Here is a 16818-nt window from a genome sequence, read left to right on the forward strand (position 1 = left end):
ACGAATAAAATTTATAAATTTTGATCATGTCTAAAATTAAGTTGAATATCAAATGATTAATATTTATATACAGTCATTTAGAAGTGAGTTGTGAAATAAATTATAGAGATGAAAATTAATTTTGGAGACAATCTATATATTTAGAATAGTGTTGCGTTAAACAAATTCACATTAGGAATCTACGTTGAAGTTGAAACTTAGTTTCTTAGTTTCTATATTTTCATTGCACTTATTTATTGGAATGCAAAAATGACATTTTTTCGAGTTAAAAATTTGATTTTTGATATGTCTGAGTAATGTTGATTGAAATTGATCTTGTTTTTAAAACTAATTCTAATTTGAAGTTGAAGTTTGTAGTTTTTGACTCAAAATAAGATTTTTACACTTTTACATAAATTGTTTTACATTCAAAGCACATTTATGTGTTTGGTTTCATGAAACGGAAAGCCAAAAGTGACTTCAAACACCAAGTTGATTTTGACATGTTTAGGCGATGTCAATTAGGGAATGATTTTGCCTCAAAAAATTGATTTAAATTTAAAGCTAAAATTTGTAGCTTTTGACTATAAACGTATTTTTGCAAACAAATTTATTATTTAACTCACTTTTATGTGAATATATTCAAACATAAACCCTTTTACACTTAACTAAAATCAATTTTTGACACAAAAAAACTAAACACACACCAAAATCAATTTTTGTCATTATAAAACTAAACTCACATAAGATTGGTTTCACAAAAAAGAAAGTTAAAAATGCAAATTATATACACTCCACATTGTTTAACATCAACAAATTTCTATTGATGATCCTATTAGACACATAAAGCGAATTATCGCCTATCAATCACTTTTTTTCTATATACAAAACTCAATGTTTGAACGTCTATCCACCAACTTACAGTGCATACGAGTTTCTTATCACTCAAAATCATCTATAACTTGGTGCAATTGATTTGATTAGTCGATACATATGCATGCTCCACTTTTTTGTTTTTTCATATTTTTCTTTTTTTTATACTCTCTCTTATCTATTTATCTCTTTTCATTTTCTCATCTCAATGAATCATACCCTAAATAAGAAGCTAATTCATTAACACAATTGAACCAGGAATTTAGGTCAAAGTTAAAATGATTCTTGCTGAGTGCAAGTTGAAGAAGATAAAAATAAAAATAAATAACTAAATAAATAAAGATGAAATGAAATGTCTTTTATCATTTATATACTCGTTGGACTCTCATTATGCATTCAGATGTTATTCGGACATAAAAAGTTGACATCGTATATCACACATCTTATAAAATACATCATGAATTAGTGTCTTTTTTTTTTTCATCACCATCGCCTGAGAGATAAAATATTGATTAGAAAAAACAAGAGTGTATGTTTATAGTGTCTCATGTTGGAATTTGTGTCTGAAAATCAATTCTTTTACACATTATACATTTTGTTGTATCTTTTTTAATGGGCTGCAGGGCCCATTTCTACCCTTTTATTTGGACGCTTTATTTTTGTAAGTTGTACTTTGTATTCTCTCAATTGGACTTATATCTCCTTAAAATGTTAAAGCCTCAAATTTGTTGTTTTAATTTTCATTAAATTAATGATAAACAAAATTACTCTAAAATTTCACCAAAATTTTCAATAAATAATTTTTCTCTCTCAAATATCCGGTAGTCAATTTTACTCTACTGAAAATTTCAAAATTGAAATTTTCAATACATATTATTATTATTATTATTATTATTATTATTATTATTATTATTATTATTATTATTATTATAATAATAATAATAATAATAATAATAATAATAATAATACGTACCAGAAATTTCAAATTTTGAAATTTTTAAGTAAAATTAACTATCGGAAATTCAAGACAAAAATTTTAAGTAGAGTAAAATTAAATACCGAAAATGCACAAAAATTCTGGTAATATAAATAATGTATTCAAAATGTCGTTGGCGAAATTTTTAATAAATAATTTTATAGATTTTATGAACCAAAGAAAATTTGTACGTACATGGTTGCTGAGAAAGAAAGTTTCTTTACATACTGATTTCAGTTTTTTTATTACATTGTTTAATGTTGCAGTGATGCAAATAAAGTTGTTGAGTTTGATTTCTTTCTCTTTTACAGTTGCTGGGAGATATGTTACTCGACCGTTCAAATTCAGTTGTAATGACACAATATGTGAGATGAAGAGAAAACTTGAGGATTTTGATGAATATTTTAAGTGTATAGTCCTTCACATAAAACTTAATGGCATGTCTATTCACTTACCTTCTGCCTTGATTGTGTCTTGTCCTGCCCACCTATGCCCTCTTTAGTGTTTTAATTATGATGTATTTCTTTCCTATATCATTTCCTGTTTTTAACATATAAAAGTCCATTAGTTTCATCAAAATGTATAGGCCTTTACCGTTTTTTCTAGGCATTAATATATGACTACTAAACTTATTTTAACTGACTTTCTGATATGTTTAATGGAGAAAATAATATTAAGAACTTATATATATGTACAAATTGGGCATTTATTGGGTCATTGCTGATTTCTTTCTTCAGGAATCCAACAAAAGCATACAGATAGAAGTGTTTCACGTTTTTAAGGTATTACAACTATGCTATATCACACATTTGGAGGTGATTATTTTTGATCTGTGCAATTATTGATGTTTTCTTATCCTCTTAACATTTTAATACTAGTAATTATTCTTGATCTATACATTTGTGTGTGTGTGTTAATCATGATTATTAATATTATTACTATCTTTTATGTATACTCAGACTTGTGATTTGTTTGTATTTTCATGTTAAGTATAATATAATGTCAACATAGTTGATGTCATCATGTGACTCTTTTGGTCGGGACATGTTCAATTCGATTTTTTCTATAATTACATTAGTGTTCTGGTTCTACTTATTTGTTATGACAAGGTTACGATGCAATTGATATTTAGTTGATTTATTAATTGTTATAATAAAGAAAGTATGAAATTCAGTTAAATTTTGAATATGACTTGTTAAATTGGTTCAGATTTAACGGATGTAATAAATTAATTTTGACTTATAACATTTGTCATTTTAGCCGATTTTATAATTAACTATTTATTACAACGCTTAATGTTAGATCGGACAAGTAACCGATCTAACATGTATATAAGAACCAGTATTGTAACAAAGTTTAATTGTACTAGTGTTCGCCATCGCACCTTCGTTCTTTCCCTTCTCCTATTCAGTTTCAAAGAATAAAAACTCTAGTTTTAAGACTTACATTTTTAATTTTAGATTTATTTATTATTATTTCATAATTTTTTGTTTTCAAAAACTATTATAGTTTTTAAAATTTTAAAAAGAAATATATAAACTTTACATGTGTCACAAATCAATTGGACATTCGTCAATCATATTGTCTATAATAAACATAATTAGTATAAAACTAATATGAGAAACTAACTGATACAAATGTGACTAATGTGAGAGACCAATTTAAAATAGTTAAAATGTAAGGAATCAAATTAAAATCTTAAAATAAATGTAAGGAACCAAATTAGTAACTAAGCATAAATTAAAAGAAAAAAGAATTATATGATATGACAAAAAAAATTTCCTTTATTTTTATCATTTATGTATTGTCCAAATATTTTTATTTGTAGTCGTGTCTACCTAAGACTTGTTCGAAAAATAGAGAATAAAATATAATTTAATTCAAATTCACTTTATCATCTTGATTTATTACTCTAATTGAACTTTCTACTTTATTAAATTAAACATTATTACTCTCTAAATTATATAACTTTTGTGGATTTCCTTTTAATATTTGTTACTTTTAAAGATAATACATAAAAAACTGTCCAAAATTAAATTTCAAAGAATTATTATTTTAAAAAACGTCAATGTGATATTTTCATGCAATGAGTTGTTGATGACAAGGATGTGAACACACGAATCAATGTAAGAGAGTGAAATAACAACAATCATTACATGAAAAACACATTTAGAAAGGGGATATCCTTCAATACCGACAGCATCCTCAATCTATTTTCATTATCAATATCTCTTTTTTATTCTTAGTAAAAAGAGAAAGAGTGAAGTGTAATTCAAGAAACTAAATAACATTTTACTATTGCCAACAAATATTTTATAAAATCTATCATATTTTCTGTTTTATAGAATCTGTGATATTTTTTAGTTAAGTACTAAAACTCTTTTTAAATGATGAAACAAAATCTTAAATAACATATTAGATTCAAGGGTCTTTGGAAGGAGTAAACGCATAGCACTTCAAATTTTTAGAGGCATCAAATTTATTTTTTACTAGGTTTACATATTAAAATATATATATATATTAAAATTAAAATAAATAAATAGTTAACAAACTAAAATATTTAGGCTCAGATATCTAATAAAAAAATTTATTATTTAAATTTTAAAAAAACAAATTATTGTATTATTCTCTCAAGTTCCAACTTAAATTGGATTTTTAATTTTTTTTGTCCAATATAAATTAATTAAGTTCAAACATTCTAAAAAGAAATCCTAAAAAAAACCAAACGTATCAACTAACCATCATTCACATATTTAATACCTCGATGAATGTTCTTGTTAGTTTTGAACTGTTATTAGTACATTTTAGATTTGATTGATACTATGTATAACTAATTTTTTTATAATTCTATCGTGGTTTTAAATTGGCGTGAACTTTTCAATGTCTATGTTTTTTTCTTTTTTATTATAAACTTTTTATTGCTTAGGTAATATTTAGTCTTTATATATATATATATATATATACACGCAACATAAACTGTCGCTGCTTAAAATTTTGGGTGTTTTTCAAATTCAATAGAATCGTCATCAAAATTTATTTTAAAATATAAATAATATTGAGAAACCCTTAAAAATAGAAAAATATAAAAATAAATAATTTTTAAAATCAAATTTTTAGTTCGGAAGTTGATTATGCATAGAGAAAGTATTTGCACCCTACAACATCCGTAAAAAAACGGTTACCTATATAATTAATTGTAGAAAATTAATATTAACTTAAATATACTTATTTCTCCTTATTATTAAATATGAATATCAATTATTTTTAAAAATAAATGTGTGATTAAAAAAGAAAAGAAAAAAAAAAGATTTTTTATTAATGTGCTTGATAAAAGTGTGATCTTGCTCCTATGTATCTCTCGGTGCGGTGAAGAAATTAAAGCTACGTAGTTCTTGGGTAGAAAATATGGATGTGTTGATTATTTTTAAAGAAATTGTGTTTTATTGTTGATTAAAAAAAAGTTGTTTCGACGGAAAAAAAAAAGAGTTTGTTTGATTTGAGTAATTATTTTAAAAAAAAAATGAGTTTTAAGAGTATCAAGTTGTACAATTCGTGTCTCAAATACTCAAGGAGTAAAAAAATATCTCATCTAATTAATCCGTTTAAGAATATCTTTTATTATTTTCGCTTTTAAAATTGAGTTTTAAAGTCACCAAATGGTACAACTTGTATCTTAACAACTCAAAGATTAAAAAGATGTCATATCTAATTAATCTAATATTTATTTATTGTGAATGTTTTCTTTTTAAAGTAAACAAACATACACAGAGAGAAATAAGTTTCATTGTTAAGAGACAGAGAGTCAAAGAGAACAAACTCACAAAAAACGATCACGAAAGGGAGTTGCCTGCGGTGGTGGTTTGTCTAGGATCGAAGTTCACGGTGGTGGTTGAGTGGACACTCGAACGGTAGCGCTCATGGTGGTGGTTCGTTGGAGGTCAAAGTTGACGTTGTGGATGCTCTAACGATAGTGCTCATGGTGGTGATTTGCAGAGGTCGATTTGATGATGGTTTTTTAAGGGATTTGCAAAGGATGACGAATGTGGTAATGTATGGCTCATGCTCTCTCTAACTCTCTACATTTTTAAGAAGATGGTGGTTTTCTTTGTTGATCTTAGAAGTAAAGAAGAACTCTATTTCCTCTCTTTTAATTTTTTTAGGAAAAAACTAACCTCAAACCAAATTTTGGTTCTCAATTTATATGCTACAATGATGAATCGTTGCGTCTATGAGATAAATTGAGTTTCGATTTTTGTATTGTTTTGTATAAATTATGAAGTGACAAGTGAAGATGAGACTTCTATTTTTTGGTGAAGTGCAAAGTTGGTGAAGATGATATTTCTACTTTTTGATGAAGTGCAAAGTTGGTGAAGATTCAAAAAGAGAGAAATATGAAAGCTTAAAATGTGGAGAAAGAAAGCTTGTACTATTTCTACCAAAAACATAATTTTTATTTATTTGTTGGTTATTGTTACTTTTTTATTTATTTTTATTTTTATGATGCAAACTAAACACTTTGTTAAAACATCAATGAGAATGTGAGTTCAATTATTGGAATAGATTTATGAATTTAATTTTGATTTTTTTTTATAAATTTTTTAGTACAATAAAATGTGATTGTAAATATATAAAATTAAAGACATTATTATAACGTATTATTTTTAAATTTTTTTTGAATCCTCAGATAAAATTAGAGTACTACACAAACGTTAACAAGCATGACTAATAATATATAGACTATCAATCCAAATGTTAAAAAAAAAATCACAATAAAAGCTAGTAAATTTTCTCCTAATTTTTTCGGACGGGATAAAAATATATTATAAAAGACATATATAAAGTTAAAAAGTAATTTCATCAAAGATGCAATTTATTTTATATATTTTATTTTAGTTTTATTCAAATAAAGTTGTGTTTAGTCCAGTAATTAATTTATTGTTTTGTTTTGTTTCTATTAATATCACTAAATCAAATACATATTTACATGATTCAATATAGTTTTGAATAATTTAAATACCTTAATTTAATAATTTTATGATTTAATTATTAAAAAACATTTAATATTTTTTTAATTAAAATGATTGTTTTACGATTTAACAGTTTATTTTAATTTAAATGTGGTAACGGGTACAAGTATGTATATTTAGACTGATGATACTCATACAATAGGTATTTCCTCAACAGAGGAGGTAAGGTAACAACATAAATGAAAAATAGATAATGAGGTAAAGAAAGAAATGTTTATATTTGTGTTATTTTTAATTCTTATTATTAAATCAAAAATAAATAATGAATCAAATAATAAAATAAAATAAAAAATAACAAAAAAAAAAATTGTTTGCCACCTCACTCTGCCACATAATTGATTTTTTTTAATGAATAGATATCATCTAAAGACTAAAGTTGAGTAATATAGAATTATAAGAACTAAATAAAAAGGTAAAATTTTATTGGGATTAAAACTGGGATTTGACCTATATTACAAAAAAAAAATTATTAACTCAAAATTTGATATTAATAGAATGAGAATAAATAGTCACACATATGACTGAAGAGAAAGACAAGGCTTTGACCAAGGAATGAAGCAATGTGCGGTGAAGGCAAGGCATGGAGTAGTAGCAAAAAATTGTAATGAAAAACATGCGCATAATGACATTTTCGGATAGGCTAAAGACTTATTTGTTCATTTAAAGTCAGCACCTCGATTTAAAAGTAAAGTACATAATATTAATAATTGAATAACAAATTAAATATAAATATAGTTAATTCATTATAACTAATCATAAATTTATTATAATAATAATCATTAATTTTCACACTAAATTCTAAAAAACAGAAGGAAGCAATATAAGACGATTTATACCTTTAAAAAACAAGATTTACACTAAGTCATCACATTTTTCTAACTTACACAAGGAGTTTCCTTTATCTAAACTATCATATTAAAAGATATATCTTTTTTATTATATTAACGTGCGTATATATTTCATTTTGTTTGTTTCTTTGTGAAGTCGTTGCCATAACCCCATCCTAATATTATTGTAAAGATTTGAGATTGTCTAATTTGTTTTCAATCGAAGTACTTAAAGAAAAAAAAGTAATGAAAGATAAAAATGTAAATTTATTGTACGGAAAAAAATTCCGTCCAAACTATAATTAAGTGGTACTTGGTAGTTATCTCGACATATGGAGGTTTATAACCTCAACATCATAAAACACATATATAGACTCCAAAATTCTCTTTACTTTCTCATGTGAGACTTGTAGAACAAGAGAATTTTGAAATAAACTAAAAACACAACACATTTTTCATTTCGCATAAATTCAAAGGCCAAAACATGTTTATCATTGTTTGATTAATATATATGATTTTTTTAACTATTATTTCTTCAAATAAATTACATGCAAGATGCAAAGAAAACAGTACACACCAAAAGTCTCAACTATTTTTCATCAACAGAAACAACTATTAACAAAATTATTCATACATATTTGTTAATTCTTTTAGTATCATACATTCTCCACTCCACTATCCAAAGTTCCTTGGTGTGTCAAGGTGAGTTGTTGTAACCCACAGTGATAATCTCAAATCCCACGCTAAAAAAAAAAAAAAAAACTCACAAAACAACCTCGTTATTAAAAATCCAACTAAACTTAACCCCATGTGGTTTCATGTTACGAGCACGTGCATCAGCACGCTCTTGCAGCCTTCTAATCCTAGGCGCTAACCCACACACATATTCCTGCGCCCTTTTCCCCTCAGTCGTCAATCCCTCCAGCTTCTCTAATCTCCACCGTTGGACCAAAAACTCCAAAATATCAGCGTAATCATTTGCCGTGTACACGCCCGTACGCTGCGCCACAGCCGCAAAGTGCTCGAATAGCTTGGGGTCATGTCCATCGTACATAAGGTGTGCCGGCATTGTGATCTTTTTTTCCATCATATCACCAATGGCTAACATTGCTCCACTGGGATCCACTTCTAGAAGCTTCTCAACGATTTTTGAGTATGCGTTCTCGTGACGCTTTTCGTCTGCTGCTATGGTACCGCATATGCGTGCAAGCACTGGATCGCCACCTTCTTTCGCTAGACGAGCAGTGTTGCCGTGTGATACGAAGGTTGCTCGTTCTTGGAATGAGGTGTACACGAACCCTAAATATGGGTTGTTTTCTGTACCTGGGTCCTGCCCAACCCAAAAATTTAAAATAAAAATAAAAATAAAAATTAGATATTAACCTTCAAAAATGTGTTACATAGAAAAATGTAGCTATTGAATTTCCTAGAGTTGACTCCAGTACAGTCAACACTAATTCACTCTAATATAATATATTTTTTAGGAACAATAAATACATTGCTATTAGTTCCTACTGGTCCACCAAAAAATAAAATAAAAAAATTCCTACGCTTAGTGTTATTTTCAGAATATTTTTAGAGTATTGAGTTTCTTTTTATAATTTCATAAAAATTAATAATTAGATAAAAAAAATCATACTATATTTTTATTTTTGAGTAATTTTATAATGGGAGATGTAACAAAGGAAATTACAAAAAAAAAAAAAAATGAAATTAAGGAAAAGAGAAGAAAAGGTTACCATGCCAGCTCCAATGAGGTACTGAACGGTCTTTTCAATCATCTCCATATCAACCCGACCAGAAAGATACAAATAAGTCTTAAGCAAATCCCCATGTCTATTTTCTTCGGCAGTCCAAGCCCGGGTCCAAACGGCCCATGGGCTTGGACTTGATCCAACCTCATCCCCAACTCCATCAAGATTATTAATCATACTCTGATATGTCGGAAGCGCCTCTTCCGTCACCATATCACCAACCAACACCACAAAATATTCATCTGGAAGCTCTTTTGTTCGTTCACGAAGAGATTTCACTTGATCTGTGAATTCATCGAACGGTAATGATGGATCAGGGAGAAAATTCTGTGGCTGCCAGCATTGTTCAACGGGCTTTAGAAGTGGTAAGACCGATTCTGAGGCCCAATTTTCAAGTGACTTGAAAATTTCAACTTTTTCCGGTGGCAATGAGTGAGTTTTGTGGATTTTTAGTGGTGGTGGTGTGGCGGTGATGGTTGATTTTGGTGGTGGTAATAGGTGGCGATGAGTTCGATAGTTTACATGTGTTGGAATGTTCCATGTTAAAGGAAGTGTCGTCATGGAGTGACAAGTTTGAATATGCATGGTTATGATATTTTATATTTTGTTTGGTGCTTAATTGTGAAAATAATGAATGTTGTGGGAGATATATGTAGGAAATTGGATTGTTGATTACCCTTTTTGTTTGAATAATTTACAGAAAAGCCATTTTATGTTTTTTATTAATTTATTGATATTGATATGATTGGTTGTGAGAGGGTGGAAATTTGTAAGATCTTTATTTTTATTTCTATGGAATTGTGTTTAAGATAGGTTTGGGTATTTTTGGTTGAGAAAATATTGTTAACTTAGAAAGGCTAGAAAAGAAAGGGTATAATTGTCATTGAACGAATATTATGTGGCATTGGAAAGAGAATGGTAAAAGGGAGGATTTTGTAAAACAAGGGGTGCTCTGGTTTTGGTCGGGAGAACTATTGCAGAGCCACGTTATTAATTCTATGGATCTTTAATGCCAGCACATTTCTTAAACAATTATTTTTTTCTTTGTTAAGAATATTTTTTCATTGCTCTTGGAATTATCGAAACTTACTGCTAATATATATTTTCACCTACGTGGCATTTAATATTTTTAGGTATATATATATATATATATATTAAAAGTTATAATAATTTTTATTAAATTATTTTTTTAATTATTGTTGAATTTTATATTATTATTAATACAAAATATAATAATATTTTAAAAATTATATATATATATATATATATATTAATCATTGTATAATAATATAAAAGAATAATTAAAATTATATTAAAAAAATTTAAATGACATTCATCGTAAGATTTTTTTATTTTTAAAATAATACTCTTTGTAAAATATAGGAAGTATTATCTTATTCTTCTTTTCTTAACAAAAGGATGTAAACGATCTCATTTACCTTATAATATTTTGAATTAATCAAACAACTTTCTTTTACAAATTTTTCTTTTTTTTAAGAATTTATTTTTTTAATCCAAATCCAACCTTCTATCAGTATGTTTGGATTGGTTAAGTTGTAAGAAATAACTATCAAAATATTATGTGAAATTAAATTAAGAGTTTAACACGCATAATGAGTGTAAAAAAATTATATTATCAATCCATCATAACTATTTGTAGATATAATTTTAAAAATATTAATAATAAAAGTCAAATATTTTTAATAATTTAAAGATAATAAAAATTACAAAAATAGTATATATTAAATGTTTAAATTAATAGTATAAGCATTCGTTTTTTACAGAATAATATATGCATTATTTTTTTCAATTCAAACAAACTTTTCATTTCTTAGTAAAAAAACTAACTTTTTTATTTTTTATTTTTAACTTTGTCTTGGCATTAATTAATCTTTAACCCTAAATGAATCAAACATCCCTTAATAAAGATTTATACGGTTGAGTCATATTGGTTCGATCTAGGTGGTAAAGTAGATGAATTGAATGAATATGAATTAAAATGATGGATTAAAATAGTAATTCATTTGCAATTCACTAAAAGTTTTTAAAAAAATTAAAATTAGTTGTAGAGTTCATTAGTTGTAAAATAATAAATAAAGTTATTTTTAAAGTTCATTAGTTGTAAAATAATTTAAATAAAAAAAACTATTTTTTAAAAACAGTTTCATAAAAAAGTATTTTTTTTTAAATAAATATTATAGTATTTTCTTAAAAGTATATATTAAAAAAAAGTCCATTGGATTATATTAAATAAAACATATGATCCATTGATTTAATGAACTAAATATCCAAGATTCTAAATAACTTTGACACCATATCTCAACCAAAAATTCTAAGTCATTAGAGTCACTTCCCTTATATATTTAACATTTACCACATTCATTGTTGATATGGAATTTAACCATTTACATTTGAACCTAATAATTTTTTTCTCAAGTGTGAGTCTCTCACATTTTACACTTGCACCATTGTTATTAATAACTAGATCTACCTCCTGACTACACTTCAAGTGTCGGTTTCCCAAATTTTGGTATTATATAAAAATAACGTAAACCTTTGGTTAGAATTGTTGTTTTCTTCTCATACTGCAGAACACTACATTTGAGACACACATTTGATGATGCATATTCATTACAAAATCGAATACAATCATTTCATTACGAAATAAAAGAATCCATTTGATAATTTCGTATAACTTAAAGGACTACACGATATATTTTTCCTAAATTTTAATATATAAAATAATATCATTTATAATTAAAATATCCATTATTTAATTCAGATTCAATTTTTTAATAACACTTTTATTCTCGTGAAAGAAGTTGTTATGAAAGACAATTTGAAAAATTAAATAAATTAGTTATTTTTTTTAAAGAGTATACACAATATGCCAAAAAAATTGGTTCTATAGTGTTTATTTTGGTCTTTCATAGCGCTTATAAGTCTTATTAATGTTGGTGATATTAAAAGTATATGGTGTTTTATAGAGTTTTTTAAGTGCTATTATAGGTGAACATTAGATAACATTTTCCTTATATGCTTTATTATAATTTGATATTAAATTGGATTTCAAACACGTCTTTTGTTAATAATTGTTACTGTTATAATAAGTGCTATTATAATATTATTTTAAAAAAAAATATTTGACCAAATAAATTTCTATATAGCTCTCCTTTTATAACAGTTCAAGATATAAGACAAGAAAATTAATCAAATTTCATTTTGTAAACATTGCAAACTAAAACCATTTATTTTAAAAAGCCAAATGTATTAATATTAACTGATCCAAAATGAAAAAAGTACAAAAAAGACAAGGTTGTTAAAGTATACTAATTTTTCCTCCACATCCAATTATCTATCAACTTTAAAACAAATCAATTGGTATCAATACAACTGCCCACAATCTATACACATAAGCACTATGTAAATCTCATAACGCCTTGCATCCAAGCAAACATATATATACATACCAAAACAACATTAACATTTGATCAACTTTTTTTTCTTTATAAACTTCGATCATGGTTATCATGTTTCCTGTATAGAAGAAAAAACTCAACAAGCCATAAGCAACTCAATAAAACTGCAACATCATATACATGGGATCAAGAATCTAAAAACCCAACAATAGCAAGACCATACAAGATTCTAGGGTAACATAGAATGAGGACTAGGAGGTAAAAAGTAAAAAGAAATACAAAAACTTAATTACCAGGCGAAAGCCAAATAGTCTATCTGTAATGAGGGACACTACAAGACATTTGATAGGGTCATATGTACAAAATTAAAATTAAAATTAAAATTAAATTTTAAGAACTTAAACATTCAAGAAAAGATAAAATCTCACCAAAAAACTTATAGACTATATAACTAGCTCAATCATCCTTCACCACATTAACTTGTCTTTAGAATAGGTAATACAGTACTCAGAAAAGTACTTACAACAAAAAAGAAAACATAAAATTAGGTTCGAACAAGTATATTAAATGTATGTGATTACAAATAATAATTAAATTAATTTCATGTACATTAACTTGAATCATATTTTAATTTTTAATGATGATCTCTTTCATAAATTGTATGACATAATATTTACAATTATCATTGTTATCTTGGCTGAGACACTGAAAATAAACATGTACATCCATAACTTTTGCACTACATAATTATTTGAATATAACATTAAAAATATTTTTTTTTTTTAGTGTGATGCTATTATATTTAAACTTGGTCACCGAAGCTTCCCTACGAGCACAATAAATTTTTAAAGCTCTTCTAAAATTAAATTAACTTCAAATAAGTATTAGTTATAAATCATTGTATATATAAACACTAAGAAAAGTTTAAATAAAAATATAAATACTTATGTGTTGAACATAGAAACCATACTTTTGTGATTTTGAGGCTCACCATTCAACAAATCAAAGTAGTATATTATCTCAGTCATGGGATTGATGATAATCAAGATTCAATATCTACACCTATATTTAATGTTTAAATATTGTTGATTTATTTAAAATTTATTTTCAATATATTGTCATTGTAGATAACATTTTTATAGTAATTAATTTTAATTATCCGACATATGGTAACTCCAATAAAACTAACAAAACTGCTTTTGTTAGGTCCAATTGATTGACCCATTTCATTCCATGCAACCTTAAAAAAGGAGAGAGTAATTATATGTGTATAAAAAAGAAACAATATACCTTAGAGTCTATTCTCTAATGCTCTTAAAGTACAATATAGCTTATTTTGTATTTCGCTCATTTGCTTTTCACTCTGATACAATTCTTCATTATACTCACACCACATGAAAGAACGTTTTTCCTACTATTAGAAGCACAATCATCATCATGAGGAGAAGTCGTTCAACCAAAACAATAAAAATAATAATAATAATTAATACCAATGGGAATAAAAATTAGAATAAAAATGATAAATAATCACACTTTTTTTTTAAAATTATTCTACCATGTACAATCAATATTTTTCTATACTTTATTGGATTCTTAATTTTTTGATTTTTTTTAACACAAAATGGTGGATTGATCCAAATACCTTCATTAATGTGGTTGTTTCTCATATAGAGAATGTTATTTATAGTTGGATCAATTTCAAGCGATTGTGATGTATTAGATAAATGATCATCCTCATTATATATCACTTTACGTTCTTGTTTGTAGTGATAATTTATTTTGTTAGTTAGAAGCATAATTGACGACTTTTCAACAGTATAATTAATAGCATAGAACACTTGTTGAGTTTGTGATGTTAAAATAAATGGTTCTTTTTGTACACTATCAGGGACAAATCTTAGTGGTGACATGGGAGGTCACGGTCACCCCAAAAAAATTTTATTTCGTAAAAATAGGTATACTTAAAATAATATTTATCTATAATATATGATATATATAACCAATGTTTCGCTAATAATATCAAATTGTGGAGTAGTTTAGTGGTAATGGAGTTTTTTATAAACCTCATGTCCCTGATTCAAGTCTCTATGATAATATATTTTATTTTTATGTTGGTCCCCCCAATAAAACTTGTCAAGATCTGCCACTGTACACCATTGTTTCAGTGTCCACCTTCACAAACCCACCTTTATCAATTTGATCACCATTATTGTTGTCAATTCACTTGCAATCAAACACATACACTATAAATAATGTGTAATCCAACTCTTATATACGCTCAATGATCCCAAAATGTGACATATCAACAACTGGGGGACTTCTATCTTTGACACTTGAGACATGGACATATTGAGCTACGAGTTTGACACCACTATTTTGCATAGTACTATGATGATCATGTTCTTTTGTATGTAATGTGTAGTTATTGATTACATAGGCAAAATAAGAAAGAACATATACATTTGGACCAACTGCTAGCCATCTAAGCTAATTCTAAACAAAATGTGATTTTTTTAGCCAAGAGGTAAATTTTCGATTTTGTCTGCTTGTTATCCAATTGTTATTCCTATTAGAGCTCAAGCCTTCAAGTTTTTTTCTTGTACATTTCAATGTGCCTCAATCTCATCGACGTTGTGTTGAACATAAAATGTGTTTGCTCACATTCGACGTTTGACATGGTCTAACATAATTTTCACCAATCCATTCCCCTATTGTTCTTATTGAGTGGCATGACTATGTCCTATAGATTCAACATTGGAGATGTAGTCAATGCAAAACTCAACTGCTTCTTCAACTATATATCGTTCAACAATACAACCCTCTGGTCGACCAAGATTCTTCACGTACCCTTTTAATATATTCATGTAACGCTCAATTAGAAATTGTATGATGGACCATTATATCAAAAAATGAGGGTGGAAAATAAGTCTCAAGTTCACATATCACTACGCGAAAAATGGTATTTTACAGCGCTTTTTTTAAGCCATTTACAGCGCTTTTTCAAAAAATTAAGCGCTGTAGTATCCAGCGCTGTAAAAAGATACAACAGCGCTCTTTAAAATAAATAAATAAAAAAGCGCTGTAAATCTCTTCTAAAAACGCGCTGCTTGTTGTATTAGTTTTACGGCGCTTTTTAAAAAAAGCGTTGTAATATGCATTCCTTTATTTCAATTATATCTCTTTCTGGGATTATAACAACAATCTCCTTCATAAATCGTAATATACAGTATCCGCAGTCTATGTTGTTAGTTTGACGAGAGCACTATAAAATAAAACATATAAGTCAATAAATATTTGTGGATTGATTGTTAATGAAATTTTAAAGCCATACATTTCAAACCTTTATTAGAATCCATGTGATTTATTTGATTTTTGCTTCGACACTGTAGCACCCATTTGAGCTCGGAAAACTTGTAAAACACTATCAAATAAATGTGATTATTAGCATTAACAGACACATTATATATTTTATTTTTTTAAAGCCTATTACAGCGCTTTTTTTAAAAAGCGCTGTAAAAGACCTTCTTATTTTATTTTTTTAAAGCCTATTACAGCGCTTTTTTTAAAAAGCGCTGTAAAAGACCTTCTTATTTTATTTTTTTAAAGCCTATTACAGCGCTTTTTTTAAAAAGCGCTGTAAAAGACCTTCTTATTTTATTTTTTTAAAGCCTATTACAGCGCTTTTTTTAAAAAGCGCTGTAAAAGACCTTCTTATTTTATTTTTTTAAAGCCTATTACAGCGCTTTTTTTAAAAAGCGCTGTAAAAGACCTTCTTATTTTATTTTTTTAAAGCCTATTACAGCGCTTTTTTTAAAAAGCGCTGTAAAAGACCTTCTTATTTTATTTTTTTAAAGCCTATTACAGCGCTTTTTTTAAAAAGCGCTGTAAAAGACCTTCTTATTTTATTTTTTTAAAGCCTATTACAGCGCTTTTTTTAAAAAGCGCTGTAAAAGACCTTCTTAT

At 26.8% G+C, this 16818-nt stretch overlaps 1 protein-coding gene across 1 annotated transcript; it reads right to left on the reverse strand.

Annotated features, from left to right (window-relative positions):
- Positions 1–8274: 8274 nt before the first annotated feature.
- Positions 8275–10068, reverse strand: LOC101499266 (stearoyl-[acyl-carrier-protein] 9-desaturase 6, chloroplastic). Its single transcript, XM_004498324.3, has 2 exons — positions 9422–10068; positions 8275–9012 (listed from the first exon to the last, which is right to left on the reverse strand). Exons 1-2 carry the CDS (start codon positions 10019–10021, stop codon positions 8446–8448), a joined length of 1167 nt encoding a protein of 388 aa, XP_004498381.1. The 5' UTR covers positions 10022–10068; the 3' UTR covers positions 8275–8445.
- Positions 10069–16818: the final 6750 nt, after the last annotated feature.

Source organism: Cicer arietinum, chromosome 4 (assembly GCF_000331145.2).
Source record: "Cicer arietinum cultivar CDC Frontier isolate Library 1 chromosome 4, Cicar.CDCFrontier_v2.0, whole genome shotgun sequence".
Classification (NCBI taxonomy): Eukaryota; Viridiplantae; Streptophyta; class Magnoliopsida; order Fabales; family Fabaceae; genus Cicer; species Cicer arietinum.

Excerpts from the sequence above, each read along its gene's own strand:
- LOC101499266 (XM_004498324.3), bottom strand. The coding sequence starts at position 10,021 with ATGCATATTCAAACTTGTCACTCCATGACGACACTTCCTTTAACATGG. Across the intron at positions 9,013-9,421 it reads ACCTCATTGGAGCTGGCATG|GACCCAGGTACAGAAAACAA; the intron begins GTAACCTTTTCT and ends TGGGTTGGGCAG.